At 44.4% G+C, this 23897-nt stretch overlaps 1 protein-coding gene across 1 annotated transcript in view; it reads left to right on the top strand.

Annotated features, from left to right (window-relative positions):
* The window catches only part of LOC137371350 (rap guanine nucleotide exchange factor 2-like), a 150597-nt gene that overhangs the window by 20955 nt on the left and 105745 nt on the right, over positions 1 to 23897 (top strand). Inside the window, exons 9-12 of the mRNA XM_068033846.1 lie at positions 8757 to 9018; positions 17959 to 18107; positions 21713 to 21953; positions 22340 to 22723. Of these exons, the coding sequence (XP_067889947.1) occupies positions 8757 to 9018; positions 17959 to 18107; positions 21713 to 21953; positions 22340 to 22723 (1036 nt within the window). The remainder of the gene's footprint in view (positions 1 to 8756; positions 9019 to 17958; positions 18108 to 21712; positions 21954 to 22339; positions 22724 to 23897) is intronic.

The following is a 23897-nucleotide window of genomic DNA, read 5'->3' as shown; positions in this document are numbered from 1 at the left end:
ATTTTCTTTATCTACCGTATCTAAACCTGTCATAATCTTGTACACTTCTATCAGATCTCCCCTCAACCTCCTTTGCTCCAAGGAGAACAACCCCAGCTTCTCCAACATTACCTTGTAGCTAAATTCCTTCATCACTGGAACCAATCTGATGAATCTCCTCTACACTGTCTCATGGACCTTTACATCCTTCCTAAAGTGTGATGACCTGAACTGGATGCAATACGCTAGTTGTGGCCTAACTAGAGCTTTTTGTAAGTTCATCATATCTTTCCTGCTTTTGGACTCAATACCTTTATTTGTGAAGCCCAAGATCCCATATGCTTTGTGAGCTACACTCTCAATATGACCTGTCACCTTCAAAGATCTATGCACATATCCCTATCCCTTCTGCCAAAATGCATCACCTCACACTTCTCTGTATTAAATTCCATCTGCGACTTCTCTACCCATTCTGCTAGCCTATTGTTACAGCCAGTTGAGGAGGGGGTCTCAGGCTCCCCTCACACCCTTCCTCTTATTTGACCGCAAAAGGGTTTATTCCTTTTAAACAGCAGTTGTGCTCACCACCTCTGTGGCTGTTTTCACAGAATCACAGAATAATACAGTGCAGAAGAGGCCCTTGGGCCCATCGAGTCTGCACCGATGCATTAAAACAGCTGACCTGTCTACCTAATCCCATTTGCCAGCACTTGGCCCATAGCCTTGAATGTTATGACGTGCCAAGTGCTCATCCAGGTACTTTTTAAAGGATGTGAGGCAACCTGCATCTACCAACCTCCCAGGCAGGGCATTCCAGACCGTCACCACCCTCTGGGTAAAAAATTTCTTGCTCAAGTCCCCCTTAAACCTCCCACACCTCACCTTAAACTTGTGACCCCTCGTAACTGACCCTTCAACTAAGGGGAACAGCTGCTCCCTATCCACCCTGTCCATGCCCCTCATCATCTTGTACACCTCGATCAGGTCACCCCTCAGTCTTCTCTGCTCCAGCGAAAACAACCCAAGCCTATCCAGCCCCTCTTCATAGCTTAAATGTTCCATCCCAGGCAACATCCTGGTGAATCGCCTCTGCACCCCCTCCAATGCAATCACATCCTTCCTATAATGTGGCGACCAGAATTGCACACTGTACTCCAGCTGTGACCTTATCAAAGTTCTATACAACTCCAACATGACCTCCCTGCTTTTGTAATCTATGCCTCGATTGATAAAGGCAAGTGTCCCATATGCCTTTTTCACCACCCTATTAACCTGCCCTTCTGCCTTCAGAGATCTATGGACAAACACGCCAAGGTCCCTTTGTTCCTCAGAACTTTCCAGTGTCAGGCCATTCATTGAATACTTCCGTGTCACATTACTCCTTCCAAAGTGTATCACCTCACACTTTTCAGCGTTAAATTCCATCTGCCACTTTTCTGCCCATTTGACCATCCCGTCCATATCTTCCTGTAACCTAAGACACTCCACCTCACTGTTGACCACTCGGCCAATCTTTGTGTCATCCGCGAACTTACTGATCCTACCCCCACATAGTCATCTATGTCATTTATATAAATGACAAACAATAGGGGACCCAGCACAGATCCCTGTGGTACGCCACTGGACATTGGCTTCCAGTCACTAAAACAGCTGTCTGTCATCACTCTCTGTCTCCTACAGCTAAGCCAATTTTGAATCCACCTTATCAATTTACCTTGTATCCTATGTGCATTTGCTTTCTTGATAAGTCTCCCATGTGGGAACTTGTCAAAGGCTTTGCCGAAATCCATGTAAACTACATCAACTGCACTACCCTCATCTACTCACCTGGTCACATGCTCAAAAAATTCAATCAAATTTGTTAGGCATGACCTCCCTCTGACAAAGCCATGCTGACTATTCCTAATCAAATTTTGCCTCTCCAAGTGGAGATAGATTCTCTCCTTCAGAATTTTCTCCAATAGTTTCCCTACCACTGACATGAGACTCACTGGTCTGTAGTTCCCTGACTTAATTCTACAAACTTTCTTAAATAGTGGGACCACATTAGCTGTTCTCCAGTCCTCTGGCACCTCCCCCGTGGCCAGAGAGGAATTAAAAATTAGGGTCAGAGCCCCTTCAATGTCCACCCTCACCTCCCACAGCAATCCTGGAACACAAATCGTCCGGACCTGCAGATTAGTCCACTTTTAAGCCTTCCAAAACCTCCAATGCCTTGTCACTCCCTATGACAATTTGCTCAAGAACCTCAGAGTCTCTTTCTCTAAGTTCCATATCTACATCCTCATTCTCTTGGGTGAAGACAGATGTGAGGTATGCACTCAACACCCTACAAATGTCCTCTGGTTGTAACAGTCTGTAGGCTTGGAGGCTCTTCCATTGGCAGACGGTTTTTAGATTTGATGTTTTCTGGGGAGAGAGAAAGAAAGAGAGAAAGGGCAGCACCATAGCTTTCTGCTGCTGCACATTCTGTTACAGCTTGTCTTCTGTCTGTGTATCAACTCCCAGTTTCTTCAGAGATGAATAGTTCTGAATAGTCACATGGTTCTCTCAATTCCCTTTGTTTCTAAGGAGGCTTTCTGGAACTTTCTAATGAAATTCAAGGTTCTACATACCCCAGGATGCCTGTTCACACTTGAAGGGGATTGGTTCTTTCAAAATCCATGGGCTGAATTTTACCGGCCCCTCAACGCTGCGGGTCATGGCGCAGGAGCCGGTAAAAAGCTGCGGGGAGAGGCCCACATGACCTGCAACATCGAGAAGGGCCCATCGCCTATTACCAGTGGCGGCGGGACCTCGGTGCGGCCACCTCGCCGCACGGCGGTGGCACCACAATTAACATATTGTGCTAATTCACCTTTGCTGAATATGCAGCCCGCTGCCTCTCCACTGACACTTCCAGATTTTTCGCTGAACGGGCAGCCGTCACGTGCCGTCCCGTTCACGCTTTGAAAGCCGATGGGTCCTCAGAGACAGAAGTTGTCGCTAGCGAAGGTAAGTTCTGTTATTCAGGGGTCTCACTCTGCATTACGGAAGGGAGGAGGGAGGGAGGATATTCAGAGGTCTCACTCTGCATCCCTGAAGGGAAGAAGGAGGGGGGTTATTCAGGGGTCTCACACTGCATTCTGAAAGGGATGGGTCTGGGATTACTGGAGGGAAAGTTGTGCTCGCATGAAGGGTGGTACCGTGTACCATCCCTCCATGAACAGTGTACCCTCTGTGTTTGTGAGGGGGCTATGGCAAACTAGGCACCCTGTGTGTGGGGAGGGTGCCAGAAAGGGCAGGAGCATTAAGGCTATGTCGATGGTGGGTGCAATCGATTCAGCTGGTAGGATCTTGATGTGGTCATGCTGTGCCACTGAGTGTTGGCGAAGATGAGCAATGCCATAGCACGCCACATAGTTGATCCTGGAAAGCAGCTGATGTACCTGTCAACACCAATCCATGCCATGTTAGGAACCTTCGAATACATGCCGGGTTCAATTTTATTTATTACATGGAAATAGGTATGGCTCATCCTGCATTGTGTGATCCTCTGCACGTGAGGATCAGTATGCGACAGAGGCAAGACCAACAGGCAGGTGCGATCCACGTAGAGGTCATGAGCTGCAACCCCCAAGAGGAGATCGCCATTGCGTTTGCCGTGCATCTGCAGGCCCCACATGACATGCCATCGGATGTCAGAGCACCAGTGTCAGAGACAATTGCACATGTGGAGAGGGTGGTGACACGTCTCTGTGCCCTGCTCATGGATGACCTGCAGCCCATGGGCTCTGGTGGACATCCCATGCCTTTGTTCCTCATAGTGGCAGCGGTTCTCAAGCCTGACGCCTCTGCACCTTTTTAGAGGCCCACCAGAGACCTTCCTGGGGTCACCTAGTCAGCAGTGCACCGCTGCATCTGGGAGGTCACCAATGCCCTGCACCGGAGGGCCAGTGAGTATGTCCGCTTCAGAACGGACTCTCACAGCCAGGCTCAGAAGGCTATTGGTTCTGGCACCATTGCCGGAGAACCATAGGTTGTAATGTTCATAGACTGCACTCATGTGGCCATCAGGCCTCCCGCTGGCTACCACCTGCAGACATTACCATTAAAGGAGCCTTCTCAATCTAGGTGAAGCTGGTATGTGAACACCGCAGATGCTTGCTTCCAATGTATGTCAGCTTCTCAGGCAGCTGCCATGACACCTGTGTCTTGCGCCAGTCCAGGCTGCCACAGTTGTTCACTGAACTGGCTCAGATGGAGGGGCGGCTACTTGGAGATAAGGGCTATCCTTTTCAGACATGGCTCCCGACACCAGTGAAAGAACCCACCATTGCTGCAGAGGAGAGATACAACGCCAACCACTGAGCTACATGAGCTACCATTGAGCATGAGATCAGCATGCTGTAAGAGTGCCTCCAATGCCTGGATGGATAGGGTGATGCCCTGTACTACGGGCTGTAAAGGCCAGCTCCTTTCTTTGCTGCTCTGCACAACTACGCACCCAATAGGGGCCAGGCCTGGCATGATGAGGAGAGACGTCAACTGGATTCCCCCTCGGACTATGAGGACGCTGAGGACCTACAATATGAAAGACACATGGGACGGCAGATGGTACCCAGACTCTGCACGCAGAGCAAGCAGTGAGCTAGGGATGTACGGAAGTGGTTTATCAGACAAAGGCTGTCTGCTCCATAGGAACCGACATGAGCTTTGCAAGCCACACATCACCCTCACTCACTTGCTGTGCACCAGTCCACATCTACAGCATCCCTGTGCAAACCATTAGAGGCAGCAGCTGACTGAGCCAATGTCCATGTCACTGAATCCGTGGAGAGGCTCATGAGTAATGGTGGCATGGCAATGATGTTATTGCATACGTTGGCTCTCCTGAAAGGCCAACGGTGCAAAGGTATGTGACATTGGCTCTACATGCTGGCAGACATCATTCACACAGAGAGAAGGACACACATGTTGGTGAGGAACATTTAGTGAAAGATGTATTTACATTTCTGTGACACCCATGCATTGCCATTTGTGACAGTGTGTTCTCTGTAAACCTCTGTAATACCTTTTATGATCTATTTAAGTCTCACATCCTGGAATGTGCAAAATGAAGATTATTCACCCAGGTGCGGCACGCCTACAAAAAAGCATGTTACACTTGATTGGGAGAAGGGGATCGCAACTTCACAGGACACTGGAACACAGCGGGATAAGTATGTGGCAGCAAAATGAAAAGTGATGGGGTAACTCAGCAGGTCATGCAGCATTTGTGGAGAGAAGCAGAGTCACCTTTCAGGTCTGTGATCTTGGACAAGTTAACTCTGCTTCTTCTCTTCACAGATACTGCCTAACCTGTTGGATTTCTGCAGCACTTTCTGCGTTGCTGCCAGATTGACAGCAGCCCCACTCTTCAGTAGTCAGGTAAGTATTCTTTGACAGCTGTCAGGAAACAGGTGCTGGGATGCTAAAAATAGGGCCCCAGCACCTGCTGCACAACTGTCAAAAACTCTCTCACTGTGCCGAATGTCCCACCTCTTCCCACGTAATATGGGGGGGACAGCTTGGCGCCATGATTCTAATTAGCCCCCGCGCATGATATCGTGAGGGCTCTGCAGTGGCCACTAAATGCGGGTGGCACGCTGAGTTGAAAGGGCGCCGCCATGCAGCGCCCAAATAAAATGCAGCTCATGTGAGAGGATAGCTTTGACTGTCATGCTAATGAAGCCATTTTAGGTAATTCAATCACTTAAAGCAAGCCATTCTCCTGACTGGGCCTCTTGTTTACTTTATGTCACCAGTTCAATCTCCTGATATTCCAGATGTGAATTGCAGTGGCCATCTTGGTTGTTAGTTTTTTAAAAGTTAACTTGTAGGGTTTTTCCCATTAAAAGTCGAAGGTAAGTTTCCAACTGATGTAATTAATATTTCTCATTTGGCATACTGGGTTTTCTTGACACTATCAATGTCCTGTTACAGTTGATTTATATCATCCTCACTTTGTTCCACCTCCAAGTTTGCTATCATCAGCAAACTTTGAAATGTTACTCTCTATTCCAATTTCCAAGTCATTTATGTAAATCAAAAGCAGCAGTGGTCCTAGCACAACCCTTGGAGGATACCATTGTCTGCCATCCCCCAATCTGAAAAACAAACATTTACCATGACTTTCTCTCCTTAAGCCAAATTTTTATCCAAACTGACACTGACCCTCCTATTCCATGAGCCACAATTTTGTTAATTTTAGTTTAGAGATACAGCACTTTAACAGGCCCTTCGGCCCACCGAGTCTGTGCCGACCATCAACCACCCATTTATACTAATCCTACACTAATCCCGTATTCCTATCACATCCCCACCTGTCCCTATATATTTCCCTACCACCTACCTATATTAGGAGCAATTTATGATGGCCAATTAACCTATCAACCTGCAAGTCTTTGGCATGTGGGAGGAAACCGGAGCACCCGGAGGAAACCCACGCAGACACAGGGAGAACTTGCAAACTCCGCACAGGCAGTACCCAGAATCGAACCCGGCTCCCTGGTGCTGTGAGGCTGCAGTGCTAACCACTGGCCTTTTATTTGGTACTTTTTCAAACACTTTCTAAAAATCCATATCGACAACATCCACCGTATTCCACAATGTGGTTGACTCTTACATGCCCTCGAAATGGCCTAGCAAGCCACTCAGTTCAAGGGCAATTAGGCATGGGCAATAAATGCTGGCCTGGCCTGGGACGCCCACATCCCATGAAAGAATAAAAAAGAATTCCCTTTATCAACCTTCTCTGTTACTTCATCAAAAATTCAATTAGATTAGTCAAACACGATCTGCCTTTTACAAATCTGTTCTTCCTAATTAACTCAAACCTCTCCAAGTGCCTGTTGAGCTTATTCCCACATTATTTCTAAAACCTTACCCATCACTGATGTTAAACTGACCAGCCTGTAGTTGCCAGGACTGAGAGGAGAATGATTCATGGTTGGGCTTGCCCTTGCTCATCTCTTCGGCATGACATACACGTGAACTTATGTGCCCCTAAGTGATACCACTTGTGAATAGTACCCCATATCTGATGGTGGCTGCTGTCTTAGTAATGCGACTATATACTTGATCTGACAATGTTAGGGAGAACTATGGTCATTCTGTCAGATCACCTCACTTGCATTCATGTGCTCAGCGAGTTGGTGTCCAATGAACCAGTGGCGTGGCCACTCACCTTACCAGACCACAATAGGCCATTGAACTTTTCTCTACGCTGGGCCCAGGTCCTTCTTATGAGTCCCTGGCTGCTGGCCTCCATGGCCACCTCCATCCAAGCCCTCTTGGTCTCACTGGGCATATTTCTCATTCCTGAGGCCAGTAAAAACCGCTCTGTCCTCTGCTAGACTGCATCAGTCAGTGCTTCCAGGGAGGCATTGGAGAAATGTGGTGCTGCCCGGGGATGCCTACCCATACCGACACAGGCCTTCTGAACTCCCTGGTGCTGCATTACTGAAGGAAATGGCAAGCCCAGTCATGGCTGCCACTTGCCTTTTAAAATGACCCTCAATGACCTGTTCCCATCTCCAGGACACTTCTGGCATCTCTAATTGGGCGCCGGATTCAGCCCCGGGCCAATTAACTACTTTGAGTTTGCAAACAGCATCGTGTCACTGATGCTGACGCAGTGCAGGGTCAGAACCCAGAAATGTTTCGGGCGTTGGATTCCTAACCCCATAAGAAAAAATTCCAGTCTTTGTATCTGTGAATATTAATTGCCCAGTCCTTACTATTTTTAAGCCATGTTTCTGTTTTTGCTACTACATCATATTCCCAGATGTCTCTTTGTGCTTGTAGCTCACCAATCTTATTCACCACACTTTGGTGATGAATATTGAATCCCCCACCCAGAGTACATTCTGTAAATGCTGAGTACAACATTTTGCAGAATTCGTTTCCCCTGAAGTCTCTGTTGTAGCGGAAGCCTCTGGTCATAGATTCAAAGGCCAGAATTTTTTGATGGGCAGGGGACCCAGTCCACCAGCCGAAGTCGGTGGCGAGCCCACCTCCGCCGGGCCCGGGGAGCTCGACCAGGATTTTGCACTCCTCAGGCCCTTAGTTGGTCTTGGGCAGGACTTCCACCTCCTTGAGGCAAGAAGTCCTGCCTAATGGACCTGCCGGCCAATCAGTGAGCCGGCAGCTCTTAGTCCCAAGAGCGCCACCGGGAGCAGTGGCCAGGGCTGGGACTACACCCAACCATCAGAAAGAAGTTGAATAATGGCCCCGGAACAAAGGTAAGTTTTTAGGGCCTCACGGGGAAATTCTATCAGGCCCTGGCAAGGCAAAGAGGGTTGGTTAAGGGGGCAGGAGGAGTGTTGTGCATTGGGGATGTTTTGTGGTTCCGGGGCAACCATCCATTGGGCACCGGGTGCCCGATCGGGATGGCCCCCCACCAGCCCGCAAGAAGGCCGCCTGGTAAAACCAGGCAGGAATTTTGAGGCTTCTGCCACCCGCCAGCCAAGGGTAAAATACCCGCAACGATGGAGGGAAGCCCTTAAGTGCCAGTTAATTGACCACTTAAGGGTCTTGATTGGCCTGGGGCGGGTAGGCCGTTTCTCGCTGCCGCTGCCCCACGTAAATTTGCAACAGGTGCAGCAGGGGATTGGGAACTGCCTCCCACTCAATTTGACCCTTCCCCCTCCCCGCCACCAGCCCATTCGTTTGGGGTGTCGTAAAATTCCAGCCATAGAAAAGATTAGTGATCAAAAAGCTTCCTTGGCTAATTCAATTTTATACCTCTCCCACAGTATTTAAAGAACTTCTATCAAGACTCGCAGGAGACAAGAGAGCTGGTGCTACACAATTCCTGGAAATCGATGACAAGAAAGGCGAATGTTCCTCCATCCCGGATCATGCTGTCGACAACGAACAGAGGGTTGGCTTCGATGCAGCAAGTCCGAAGACAAAGACAAACACAGGGACAGGACGAAGAAAATGGAAGAAGATATGGAACAGGAATCGAATTGGCATCCTTCCAGGACAACAAGAGGAACCGATTGATCCACAAATGTTTTTGTAAGTACATTGTAATTGGCAATAGTTGTGGCTACATAACGGCAATAGTAAAATACTGAGGCAGTTCTGCATGTTTGCAAGACCTGGTAATTGATAATTCACGAATAACTAAAATCTTTCTCTGGTGGAATGGAGTATTGGCAATGTTGAGAAGTTCAAATGGAATTATCGCCAAGGATTGATCTTTCAGAGTTAACAGAATCATAGAATTTGTTTCTGCAGAAAGAAGCCATTTGACCAATCCTGCTAGTTTTGCACTCCAGCTATCTACTGATTTCCCAGCCCTTTCCCTATATTATTCTATACTCTATTCTGAATTCATTCAATTTGCTCTGAAATGACCTCATTAACTCAGTCATAATCATCACTTGTTATGTAAATGATTCAATGTTATAATAAGCCTCTAATGAGGCAAGAATGTCTTCTAATTTCCTCCTTCCTTCTTCTATTGAAATTATCCTATCGTTTCCCTAGAACATAAAAATAGAAGAAATAGGAGCAGGAATAGGCTATTCGGCCCTTCGAACCTACCCCACAATTCCATAAGGTCATGGCTGATCTGATTATGGCCTGAAATCTACTTTGCTGCCTCCCCCCATAACCCATGTAGATCAAAAATCTGTCCAACACAACCTTAAATATATTCAATGACGCAGCTTCCCTGCTCTCTGGAGAAGGGAATTCCAAAGACTAACGACCCTCTGAGAGAAGAAATTCTTCCGCATCTTCATCTTAAATGGGAGATCCCTCATTCTGAAACAGTACCCCTAGTTCTAGATTCCCCCATGAGGGGAAACATCCTTTCAGCGTCTACCCTGTCATGCCCCCAAGAATCTTATGTATTTCAAGAAGATCACCTCTCATTCTTCTGTACTCCAATGAGTATAGGTGCAACCTGCTCAACCTTTTCTCATAAGACAACCCCTTCATTCCAGGAATTAAATTAGTGAACCTTCTCTGAACTGCCTCCAATGCAAGAATACCACAATTTAAATAAGGAGACCAAATCTGTACAAAATACTCTAGGTGTGGCCTCACCAGCACCCTGGACAGTTGTTGCAAGACTTCCCTACTTTTATACATACTCCAACCCCTTTGCAATAAAGGCCAACGTTCCACTTGCCTTCCGAATTTCTTGCTGTACCTACATGCTAACTTTTTGTGATTTATGTACAAGGGCACCCAGATGGCTTTGTACCGCTGCATTTGGTAGTCTGTCCATTTAAAAAATACTTCACTTTTTTATTCTTTCTACCAAAGTAGATTACCTCACATTTTCCGACATTTTACACTGGCCGGAATTTTACGCCGCCCCAGTGATACCTGCCGGCCTTCCAGTGCATGCGGGGGTGTGGGGAGGGGGGCCTGACAATCAGGCACTGGGTGCCCATTTGAGGGCTGTCCCCACTTCCCAACCACCCCCAGGACCCAAGACGCCCCCCTTCTCCCCAGATGATCACCCTTGCCTCGCCGGGCTCGACCGATTTGCCCAGTGAGGAAAACCAAACTTACCTCAGTCCCGGCTCCATGTCCTCAGCTGGACTGCAGTCCCAGCAGTGGCCACCGCACTCGGTGGTGCTGCTGGGACTAAGAGCCACCGGCACGATGATAGGCCGACAGCTCAATGAGGTAGGACTTCCTCCCTCAAGCGGGGTAAAGTCCCGCCTCTGAACAGTGAAAGCCTGAGGACCCGTAAAATGTGGGTCGGATGACCGGGCTGGGCGGATGCGGGTTCACCACCGACTTTTACGTCGGTGGCCAGCTCCCGTCCGCCCATCGTAAAATCCAGCCCTCTGTGTCTAACTTTTGCCACTCACTTAACCTATCTATATCCCTTTGCATTCTGAGTCCTCATAACTTGCTTTACCATTTATCTTTGTATCTCAGCAAATTTGGCTAAAATACACTCTGTCCCTTCATCCAAGTCATTAAGGGTGGCATAGTGGCGCAGTGGTTAGCACCGCAGCCTCGCAGCTCCGGCGACCCGGGTTTAGTTCTGGTACAGCCTGTGCAGAGTTTGCAAGTTCTCCCTGTGACTGTGTGGGTTTCTGCTGGGTGTTCTGGTTTCCTCCCACAGCCAAAGACTTGCAGGTTGATAGGTGAATTGGCCTTTGTAAATTGCCCCTAGTGTAGGTAGGTGGTAGGAGAATTGAGGGAAGGTGGGGATGTGGTAGGGAATATGGGATTAATGTAGGATTGGTATAAATGGGTGGTTGATGGTCAACACAGACTCGGTGGGGTGTAGGGCCTGTTTTGGTGCTGTATCTCTCTATGACTCAGTAATATAGATTTGAAATAGTTGAGACTCAGCATTGCTCCCTGTGCCACCCTGCTAGTTACAGTTTGCCTGAAAATGACCTATTTATCCTGGGTTTCCCGCTAGTTAGCCAATCTCTGTCCATGCTAATATATTGCCCCAACACCATGAGCTCTTATCTTGAGTAGTAACAATTTATGTGGCACCTTATCAAATGCCTTTTGCAAATCCAAACAAACTCTCTACTCATTCCCCTTTCTCTCCACTACTCGTTACATCCTCAAAAACAATTTCCCTTTCATAAAACCATGTTGACTCTGCCTGATCGTATTATGGTTTTCTAAGTGTCCTGCTCTTACTTCCTAACGATGGATTCCAGCATTTTCCCAATGACAGTTGTTAGGCTAACAGGCCTATAGTTTCTTGCTTTCTGTCTCCCTCCTTTCTTGAATAGGAGTGTTAGATTTGTGGTTTTCCAATCCACTGAGACCTTTCTAGAATTTAGGGACTTTGGAAGATGACAACCAATGCATCCACCATCTCTGCAGTTACTTCTTTTAAGACCCTAGGTTAAAGGCCATCAGGTCCAGGGGACTTATCAGCCTTTAGTCACATTAGTTTTCCTAATATTTTTTCTCTAGTGATAGTGATTGCTTTAAGTTCCTCCCTCCATTTTCCCCCTTGATTTTCTACTATTATTGGAATGCTTTTTTGTGTCTTCTATTGTTAAGACAGATACAAAACATTTGTTCATAGTCTCTGCCATTTCCTTGTTTTCCATTATTAATTCCCCAGTCACATCCTTTCAGGGTCCAATGTTTATTTTAGCTGCTCTCTTCCTTTTTATATTCTTGTCGAAGCTGTTACTGTTTGTTTTTATGTTTCTTGATAGTTTACTCTCATACTCTAATTTCTCCCTCTTTATAATTTATTCAGTCATCTTTTGCTGGTTTCTAAAATTTTCCCCATCTTCTGGCTAATCTTCACAAAATTTTATACCTTTTCTTTCAATTTGATACCATCCTTAACTTCCTTAGAAGGCCACACATGGTTCATCCTTCCTGTAGTCTTTTTTTCTCAATGGAATATTTTTTTGTTGAGTTATGAAATGTCTCCTTAAAATGTCTGCCACTGCTTATCTACCATCTTACTTTTAACCTATTTTCCCAGTCGACTTTTGCCAACTCTGTCTTCATACCTTTGTAATTGCTTTCATTTATGTTGAAGATACTAGTTTCAGACCCAAATTTCTACCTTCAAACTGAATGTGAAATTCTAACATGATCACTCTTCCTGAGAGAATCCCTTACTATCCCCTACATTAATTAATCCTGTCATATTGCACATTACCAAGTCCAAAATAGCCTGTTCCCTGGTTGGTTCTGCAACATATTGTTCTAAGAAACTGACCCAAATACGCTCTATGAACTCGTCCTCAAGGCTACCTTTGCCAATTTCATTTGTCCAATCTATCTGAAGATTAAAATTGCCACGATTATTGCAGTATTACCATTATTTCTTGATTTATACTCTATCTATAGGGTAGCTACTGTTCAGGTTCCTATAAACTACTACTCCTACCAGTGACTTCTTTCCCTTCCGATTTCCTATTTTGCCTCATCATGGTGAGGAAAACATTCACATTATCTTCATTCCTTAATTTATTCGCTTGCAGCAAAATGTGTAACCTTTGTTCATAATTACACTAGTCTTCTTTGTTAGAACTGAATTCTCCCATTGTCCCAAAATATGTCTTCAATGCAATTTTTTTCAGTTATATACCATGCTGCAGACATACTCAAAGCAATCTTTCAAATCGCCCAAACATACTCAAAATTGACTTTGGGAGTTTCAAAAGTGTGTCAGAATGCTCTTCAGACTGTCATCTCTCCAATGAATGTCAAAAAATTTTCAATCCCATCTAGTCATCATCTTTCTGTTACGTATTCACTGAGTAAGTCTAACATGAAACTTACTGTACGTTGCCATTGTGGAACTTTTATTTATTTAGGCAGTAATGTCCATGTTTCTCTTTGGCACAGGCTAGACAATTTTCTGTACTCTTACAGAATAACTCCACAGTCTACAATAGGTTGCTCACCTTATGAGTTGTTTTTTAAACATGCTCCTAGGTCAAAATTTAGTTTGCTTTAGCCTGATGCCAATAGCAAAATAAGGAATAAACAAGACAGAGTGAAGACGAGTCATGATACTTGAGGCATGAAATGTAGAGAGCTCAGTGCTTGTTAGAAGATCATGGGGAAAAACCATCAAGGTGACAAGGAGAAGTATGTGTTTGAAGTTATTGCATAATTGCATATTGCATTTACATATCGATTGAGAATTGGAGAGAGACTCTGTCAGTGTCATGTAGATCATTTGCTTGAAAGAGGAAATCTGACAAAGGGAGAGCATGAGAAACCTCCCATAGTCCAAGTTCCTGCAATTCCCAAGTGAAAGCCAGAAAGAAAGTGCAAGTCACAAAGAAACTAAAAGTTTGCCAGTATCACAGAATCCACCAATACAGCAAAGTGAGTCAGCGTCTTTGATTAAGACTAATCAATCAATTCCACAGTACCAACCATTAAGGGGGGTTGGTAGTCAAAGTCAAAGTTCAGGGTCAACACAGTCTGAGATGTTGGGACAGCAGAGTGAAGCTAAGGGAAATGGAAGAAGATACCCGGACAGAAAGAGAAAGAAGGCAGATAGGTTAATTGAAAGTATGTAGGATGGAAGAAGAAATAAGTTGTTCTTTTCATTACTTTTTTGTCAGGGAGTCGTTTCTGTACATGGTATCCCATTCTTTATGTCTACAGTATGACAGGCTGGAAGTGTAGGTTTTCAGCAGGGAAAATTGTGGATGTTTTGAGTGAATCATGCCATATGTTAAATGGGCCTTATACTAATAGTGCCCAGTGCTCATGCTATAATATTTCGTAATATTTCATTTTCATGGATGAGTTGTTGTGATTAACCTGTTGCTTCTGAAAAGTGAGTTTGAGTCAAAAGTGAAAATCTGAAATTCCCATTAATTATTTTTGTCTTTGTTTAGTTTTGAGAATCTAATAGATAAATCTATCGTAAAACTCCAAATGTCAATTGTAGTTTTTTTAAATGGACCTAAACCATTCACTTCTGATCAATATTTACAGTTCAGATATTTTCACAGTTTCTACTATGTTAGCAATTTCATGAAATAATTGCAGACATTTGTGTCAACTGTTAGAACTGCGGTATTCATTCTTAAGCTGTATTTCCTTTAAATCTCCATTGATCTGCATTGGAAACATTTCCAACTGTAGTATTCTTTTCCAAGTTCAAAGTGAATAAAAAATATTTTTATATGAATGTAGTAGAATTTCAAGGCTTGTCTGTGTTTTGTTTTGTTTATTTTCTCAATTTTCTCCTCCATCTCCCTTCCTTCTTTGAAGGTGCCATTGATCTTCACATTGGCTATTCTTCTTGTGTCAGCCTAAAGAGTGTGACAGGTGGTTTATAAACTGGAACATGGTTGTTCTTATTCAATATCCACACATCTGTCCATTTCAGCATTATCACTGAAAAGGAGAGTTATTGACAGTGGAAAGTCTGGCTGATTGTTTTCCATTTGCAAGTCTAGAAGCATGAAGCTAGTTGCCAGTTATTCTGGGAAAACTGAATAAATCTACTTGCATTGAAGTAGAAGTTAAAAAACAATTCAACTTACCTGTAGACACAAAGGGGGAAATAGACAGTGGAACTTAAAGAAAGTGGCCATATGTGCTTTAGATTGCAGATATTGTGGATGTATCAATGTAGGAAAAAGTAATGAATGTAATGCCAGTAATGACTTTGTAAGTATGAATTAAAAGTTTCTGAAAGTTCAAAAGAAGCAGAATCAGACATGCCTGCCATAATAAATAAACAAAGCAATGGGGTTCATATCTGGAGGAAGAAATTTCAAAAGCAGAGAAGTTATTTTAAACTTACATAGAACCTTGGTCAGCCCACACTTCGGGCTGGATTTTGTGCTGGAGACGGGGCTCCCAATGCCGGGCCAAAAAGGCGGGGGGGTCCTTTAAAAATTTAAAGGGATGGGGATCCCATCTCCAAGAGCTGCTGGCCAATCAGAGGTCTGGCAACTCAGCAGTATTGGCAGTGCCACCAGGAGCAGTGGCCACCGTCGGGACTGCAGAGGCCGTGGACCCAGGCCCAGCACTGGAACCCTGGAGAAGAGGGAACTGAGGAGAGGGGTGTCGGGGGGATTGTCTTGCGGTCCAGGGGGAGGGGAGGTGAATTGTTCCTGGTGGGGGTTCTCCATGGGCCACAAATTGACACAAGCCTGCAGGGTAAGATCCCAGTGGTGGCGGTGGGAAGAGGCCCTTAATTGGCTCTTGATAGGCCACTTAAAAGCCTCAATTTGCCTCTGGGCAGGAAAGCCATCGTTGGCCCCGGAGAAGATCACCGGGCGATGGGGAGGCGATGGGCCCTCCGCACCCCTTGCCTCCCTTGTCACCCTCCAGGATTCTCCGTGCCCCCGCGCCTCTGATCCTGCCTCGGTGGGGGCCTGTAACATTCCAGTCTTAGATTTCTTTGCTTAGTTCTTGTGTTCATTTACCAAAAGGATACAGTGGCATTGAAGAAAGTGCAGCAATTATTTACAAGGATTATACCAGAACTGAGAAGTTAAAGCTATCAGGAAATCCTGAAGTAACTGGGGCGCTTTTCTCCAGAAAAGAGAAATCTGAACGGTGACTTGATGACGGTCTTCAAAATTATGAAGAGATTTGATGGGGCAGATGTGGATAATATGTTTCCACTTGTGAGGGATTCCATAACTAGGGTCTATAAATTTAAGATAATCCTGAATAAATTCAATAATGAATTCAGGAGGAACGTTGTTACTCAGAGTGGTTAGAATCTGGAAGTTGCTACCACGTGGAGCAGTTGAGCAAGTAGCAAAGGTGCATTTAAGAGATGAGGAAGAAAGGAATAGTAAGCTATGTTGATGGGTGAGATGAAGTAAATAAGAGGAAGTCTTTGTGGAGCATAAACACCAGCGTCCTGTTTACAACCTTGTTGTCATATTTGACCCGAGGATGAGCTTTCAATCACATATCGCGCCGTCTCCAAGACTGCTTATTTCTACCTCCATAACATCAACCAAACTCTGCCCCACCTCTGCTCATCTATTGCTGAAACATCCTGATCCATGCATTTGTTACATGAAACTTGACTATTCCAATGCAATCTGGTTACACTCCCAAAATTTATCTTTCCTAAACTTGAGGTCATTTAAAACTCTGATGCCCTTGTCCTACCTTGCATCAAGTCCCTTTCACCCTCAGCCTTGTGCTTGCTGACCTACATTGGCTCCCAGTTCAGTAACACCTCGATTTTAAAATTTTCATCCTTGTTTTCACATCCCTTCATGGTCTCATCACCAATCCCCACACCCTGCATCTCTGTAATCTCCTGCAGCCCCACAACCCTCCAAGATATCCGCACTGCTCTATTTCTGACTTCTTGAGCTTCCTCGATATTAATCGCCCAACATTTGTGGCCGTGCCTTCAGCTGTAAAAGCCTCAAGCTCTGGAATTGCCTCCCTCAACCTCTGCACCTCTCTACCTTGCTTTCCTCCTTTAAACCTACCTCTTTGACAAAGTTTTTGTTCATTTAAGCAAAGACCATTTGTGTCAAAATTTGTTTTATAACACTCCTGCAATATTTTATGATGTTAAAAATAATTATAAGCGTCTGTTATGTAGACCTGTAGGGTCAAATGATATGTTTCTGTGCTGTAGATATTGGGGAGAATTTTACAGATCCCAACGTCGGGGGTCGTGGCGGGGAGAGCGGGAAAATGCCTCCGGCAGAGGCCCGCCACAGACCGCAACACTGGAAGGCCTGGCCCGATATTGCCGGTGGCGGCGGGGCCTTGCGGCTGCCCCTGCACCACTCGGCGACAGGAGCCAAATTTAAATATGTTAATTAATTTATATGAATGAATAAATTACCTTCTCATTCCCGCCGTCTGGCCCAGTGTGATATTGGTACCGGTGACTAACACTCCCGTGCGTCTGGATCCCTGTCCTGGGATCTGAGGTGGAACACTGGTGGGGAGAGGGAGCAGATAGGTTTGTCAGTGCAGTGGGGGGGGAGCGGGGTCAAAGTCGTATCATTGGTGTAGGGGATGATGGGAAGGGGTAAATTGTAAAGTTTATGAACTTTGGCAGGTGCACAAGGTAAGTTTTATGGTGGGGGGAGAGGACAGGAAATTAATTCTGTGGTTGTTGCAGGGGTGGGAGAGGATCAGAATCAATTTATTTCATTTTTAAATATCGATATATCTTCAAATATTTAAATGGAAATGTAGGACTCGAGGCCCTTTAAAAATGGCTTCAGTGCTTGCTCAAAGGCAGCTGACGCCACTGCCGGGGACAGACCATCCACCCACTCCACGTCATTGGGGTGGGCGGTCTGCCCCAGCTACCTAAATGAACCACCGTGCTTAATATAGCGGCGGCTCCGCGACGTGTGGGCCACACCGGTGGTCCGCCATTGTTTTCGTCCACTGCCGATTACGGGTGGTGGAAGTATAAATTGCAGCCCATTATGTGATATGTTCTTTGTACAGCAGGTCTGTGATTTAGAGTTATGGTCTGGTACTTACTTGTGTCTCTTTTGCTTCTAACAGTGATATTAGTATGGGTAAGTCACAGGGCGACAACATAGCCGGATCAAAGGAGTGTCGACCTGCACTGCCTGTAAGTGGCACCTCTTCGACCAGGAATTCGAACCTTATGCAGGCTGGCAATCACCTTGGTGATTTTAACACCACACCAAGTAAGTGTTTGTTTATTCCAAAATACTGTTTGTTGTGTCAGTTGGATAGCTGTTCTCTCATGTTTTATGAAGAGGAAGAAATCTCATTCTTACTAAGTTTATTCTTTGGGATACACAGAAATAGTTATTTTGTGTAAATGTTTATAATCGGGTTCAATGTAGTGTTTGAAAGGGAGATACAACTACAAAGATTCTACATTTAGGAAAGGTTGACTTTAATGCAATGAAACAGAGACTGTTCTCAGTAAACTGGGAAAGTCTGTTCATGAGTAAAAAGATGGAAAATCAGAAAAGAATTTATTACAATACAGAACCAGTTTGTACCCATAAGGGGCAAGAACTCTACTTGCCAAACAAAACAACCATGGATAACAAAAATGATGATATTGTCAATGAACATAAGGAAATGATGGACAAGTTGAGTAATTACATTGCAACAGTATTAACAGTAGAGGAAGAGGTCAGCATGTTATAAATCCGAAGGAAACTAATATTAAATCAGAGACAGTGGACTGGATTTTACAGACCCCCGACGTCGGGTTGCATGGTGGGTGGGGCAGTGGAAAATGCTTCCGGTGAGGGCCACCACGCACCCCGACACCAGGAGGGTCCAGCCCCATATTGCCAGTGGTGCGGCCTCGTGTCGGCCCCCCTCCTCAGCTCATCGGCGTCGGGACCCCCATTTAATGTACAAATCCATTAAAATGAATGCATTGATTATACTTACGCTGCCGCCTTCCATCCCGTTACAATCTTCCTGCCGCTGGACGGCATTCCCGCACCTTTGGATCCCCGTCCGAGAAAATGGGGCGGAACATTTGATGGGGAGGGGGGAGGAGGTAAATTTCTCAGTGCAGGAGGAGGGGGGACGGGGTCAAAGTTACATCATTAGTGTAGGGATGGTGGGAAGTGTTTGAGGTTAAATTTATGCAGTTTGTGGGGGAGGAGAAATGTCAGGTGGACAAGTTAAGTGTTTTGGGGAGTGAGAGGGCATGTAATTAATTCTGTGGTTATTGGTGGGGGTGGGAGAGGGCAAAATAAATGTATTTAATTTTTTTAATTCAATGTAGCCTTAAATATTAAAATTTAACGGTAGGGCTCAAAGCCCTTTAAAAATGGCTGAGCGCCCGCGCACAGGCAGCTGCGCCATTACCGGGACAGACAAACGGCCCCCTCCGCTTGATCGGGGTGGGGCGGCCTGCCCCGGCTATTTAAATGAGTCGTATCGTTTAGGATTGCTTTGACACTGCAATGTGCAAAAGAAATGGCGGCCAGCACGCGCAGTCCACGTGCCGTCACGCTGCCGCCATCTTGAGCCCGGTGGTTCATTTAAATATGCAGTGCGATCGCCCCCTCAATCATGTTTGGGCGGGGGGAGGGGTGCTCAGCGACGCCTTGAACAGTGTCCGCTGTCTGTATGCAGGCAGTGGGGCCATTTTTAAAGGGCTGCCACCCCTGCCCTGCCAAGAGAATGCAGTTACCTCCATCTCCTTCCCCCCACTTCATTGAAAATAAATATCAAACCCATCTCCCCCCAACCTCCCCACACTGAAAATGCTCTGATCTCCCCTTGCTCCCATTGGTGGCACCAGCTTTCCCTGGATGGGCAAGTGAATGCATGTGAGTGCTGCCCATCACACTGAAGATCCGGAATTGCAGCTAAGATCCCGGCGAATTGTATTTAAATGTATTCATAAAGATCATTTCAATATTTAAAGTCGGCTCCCGTCGTAGAGCAGTGGAGGGGCCATCACAGAGCCTCACCGCCACCGGGAATCTCAGGCCCAGCAATCCCAGTGTCGGGCTCTGTGGCGGGCTGCTGTCACTCTGATCTTCCGCCCCCCACCCCGCCCCCCTCCACCCTGCCACGGAGCCTGACGTCAGGAGTTGAACAATATTCAGCCCATAGTGTGGTGTAAGTTCGAAGCAACTTTAAATGACATCACTGTTGGTATTGATTGATTTTTAATCCTCTAATATAAATATATTCAAGTGTTACTATATGCAAAGTTGATTACCGTATGTTCAATTAAATGTATAGCTTGAATTCCTGACAGCCCATTCCTTGCCAGATCTATAAACATCTCACTCCTGGTAAAAATAAACAATGGCTCACCCTCTCAAATTGTGATGAATGTACTGTATAGAAAGTGCATGTTTTATACTGTTTTATGTTCTTACTTTTCCTCAATTGAATTTCTCCTGTTTTTGCTTTTGGATGGCAGCTGTTCACCATTCTGTCATCCACAGCTGCTCTGGACACATCCTTTTCATCTTTACCACTCCTTTTGGCCATTCAGCACCAATTCTTTTGTCATTTAATCTTTCCTGTCTTCCACACTATTGAAGATCTATCTATTTGTTCTTTTTCTCACCTTCCCCCTTTCACTTGCTTAAAACGTATCACATTTCTAACTTTTCCCAGTTTTGAGGAAAGGTCATTGACCTGAAATGTTCACTCTGTTTCTCTGTCCACACATGCTGAGTATTTCCAGCATCTTCTGTTTTTATTTCACATTTCCAGCATCCGCATTATTTTGCTTTTGTGTAGGTCATAAATAATCATTAATTTTATGAAAAAATAGCTCTGAACTGTGATGATTCAAGTTAATAACTGAATACAGCTAAGCCTCTCTTCACTACGGTGATGGTTGAAGATTTAGTTGAATTGATGCTACTATACATGTATTCATGTCCTTTGTGACAGTAACAGCACAGTTACTGGGGAAAGATGTAATTGAGAGAGAAAGATAAAAGAACCATAAAGATAAAGTAAAAATATTTTTTTTTAACTCTGAAGGAATGAGACTCCACACTTATAATTTTTCAGCGCCGAGCAGGTTGTTTGGCAGTAATGAAGATTTATCATGCTCTTAAAAGTTCACTTATACCTCAATGCTCAGGTCCTAACTTTTACTGGCATATTCTCTAGGCAATTGGTCATTAAGTTCAGAAACTTCATCCCCTTCATGTATTTTAATGCCAAGCCTATCAGTGAGCGACTGCTGTAGTAAAATTTGTGGAGGTGTGGAGAAAATTGGACCGAAAATTCCAGATTTCCATGTTTAACTGCACATCTGCTGACACTGGAAGTCGCTGTTTGATTTATTCCATAATAGTGATGAACGCTGATAACCTCACCGTTATTCTTAATGGAAAATCCAGGACATTATGTATTGGAAATTGGGTCTTCATGAAAATGAATAGATGTAAAAAAAAAGTTGACAAAATTGCTAACAAAATTGATGTATAACAAAATATATATTTATTTGCAGCAGTGTAGTCAGATATAGAAGCAGTAGCTAAGTGATGCATGATTTATTAAAGGTTATCAGGATCTGAATAGATTTTAAATGGAATATTAAGTCCTATTACCTCACTGTGCCTTTAACTGACAAGCTGATGTAGTCTTTGTCCTATCTGTAAGTGTTTACTAAGGAACAAGAAAAAATAATATTGTTGTATGATACACAATAGTGTGTGGCAGACTTGATGAACTACCTAGTCTTTTCCTGCCCATTGATTTCAAATGTTTGTATAATCTTACTAAAGTAGCCTTCCTTTACACTACCCACATGTTCAGTTTACTTTGTTTCTTCGAACAGAATTGCCAGGTCAGCTATTAAAAGTTTGGAAGGCAGACCAAAAACATCGTCAGATAATTATCAACAGGGACACAACAGCGCAGGAGGCGGTAGTTCAAGCACTTGAAAAATTTGCCATTCCTGTTGATCCTGAAGTATACTCTCTGTGTGAAATCTCTGTCTCTGCTGAAGGCGTCATCAAACAACGACGCCTTCCAGATCAGCTGTCAAAACTCGCTGATCGAATCCAGCTGAATGCCAGGTAAGGAAGATTAAATTGCCAAAATGCAAGGGTATGTTGGATAAGAAAATACCAAGTTTGAAGTTACATTTGGAGCATTATCTATAGGTGTAACGTGTACGAGGTTAGTAGCAATGGATCAAATCGGTCACTACTTCAGGTGAATTTCTTTTAAATTATTTTTAACTCATTTTGTAAAGTTTTCTTTTCCCCCTCCAATTGGTTATTATTTTGCTCCCAGTCCTCTGTTCAGTAGCTGGTCACTGGGAGATGCAGAGAAGTCCATGAGGTCATTTAATCCCTGATTTTTTTTTCATGGGCCTGCCTCTCATGGAATTCAAACTCGGTGTTGTTGCTGCGTCCTTTTCCTCAGTTAATGTAACATTGATTATTTTTTCCTTCATAAGATACTATCTGAAGAAAAACAATGTGACAGAGATCCTGTGCTCAGATAAAGACGCTGAACAATTGCTTCATGAGAGTCAGGTGACAGTGCTACAACTGAGCCCGAAGGAAATTGCCATCCAGCTCTCCCTAAGGAATTTAGAATTATTCCACAATATTGCACCCACGGAATATGTTGATGACTTGTTCCAGCTGAAGTCAAAGAGTGAATGTCAAAACCTGGTCAAGTTTGAGAGGATTTTCAATCAAGAAGCATTCTGGGTTGCAACAGAAGTACTGCGAGAGCCAAACAAACGGAAAAGGGCAAAGATAATTAAACATTTCATCAAGGTGGCACTGCACTGTAAAAATTGCAACAACTTTAACTCCATGTTTGCAATTATCAGGTAAAAAATATTTAGCAGTGAAATCAACTTTTACCTCTAAAAATTATATGCATTCACTTTTAATTATTGCAGTCATTGTAGGAACAACTAAACTCTGATCATGGGTATAAGTTTCTAATCACCGTTTGCTGTAAATGGAATGCAAGTACAATAAATGTTCAATTATAGTAGACAATCTAACTTTATATCACAAAATTTAGCAAACATATATCACTACTCCAACTACCTTTGGGTTTGGGATTGTTAACTCAGTATTGAGCCATGTGGTGTTGAAGCATCTACCATGCAGCAGAGAAGTTTATGATGGTTGAGATATGATGAGGTGTATAGCAGCAGGGACTGTGGAGACAAATTTTACAGCAAAATAACTAACATTAATATTGTGCTTTAATATGGAAAAACATCCCAAGACACTTCACCAAAACGTAATCGGAAGGAAACCTGCCACCCTCATGCAGGCTGGCCATTATGTCACTCCAGACATAGACCAACTGCATTTTCTCATCTACAAATGGGCAATAAATAGTTATCTTGCTGCTTCCCACATCCTGAGGATCAATTAAAAGAATGATGCCAAGCCAAAGAAGGAATTAGGAAGTGTAACTAATAGCTTAATCAAAGAGGCAAGTTTTAAAGAGATTCTAAAAGGATGAGAAGGATGTGGAGAAGTAGAGAGGTTTAGAGAGGGAATTCCGGAACGTAGGGCCTCGATGACTGAAAGCATGGCCACCAATGTTAAAGCAAAAGTAGGGGAGGATTGTACATAGGGTTAATTTCAGAAGAATGCATCGTTCTTGGTGGGGGTGGGGGGATGGGATGAAGGTTTTATATGGCTGGAAGATATTCAGGAGAGGTGAGACTGTGGAGGGTTAATAAACACTAGGATGAGAACTTTCTCCTAGAGTTTTACAGATCACTGTTGAGCTTTAAATAAAAGACAAATAATGAAAAAGGCCAAACACACATGCTTCCAAAAGGATGCTCGGACAGAAGGAAAATCAAATCCCGATTCTTAGAAAACACAAAACACAGTATACACTATGGAAAACTTGGTACACAATATAAAAGTATAAAGGTAGGGAGATGCTTTAAAGCTGAAATATGAGAGGAAACCCTTGTGTGTTTCCATTCAAGCTGGCAAGGGGAATTCAAATTATGTTCAGATGTTTTATCA

This window comes from Heterodontus francisci, chromosome 1 (genome assembly GCF_036365525.1).
Source record: "Heterodontus francisci isolate sHetFra1 chromosome 1, sHetFra1.hap1, whole genome shotgun sequence".
Taxonomy (NCBI): domain Eukaryota; kingdom Metazoa; phylum Chordata; class Chondrichthyes; order Heterodontiformes; family Heterodontidae; genus Heterodontus; species Heterodontus francisci.
The sequence above is the reverse complement of the archived record's forward strand: the minus strand, read 5'-3'. Positions and strand labels throughout refer to the sequence as shown.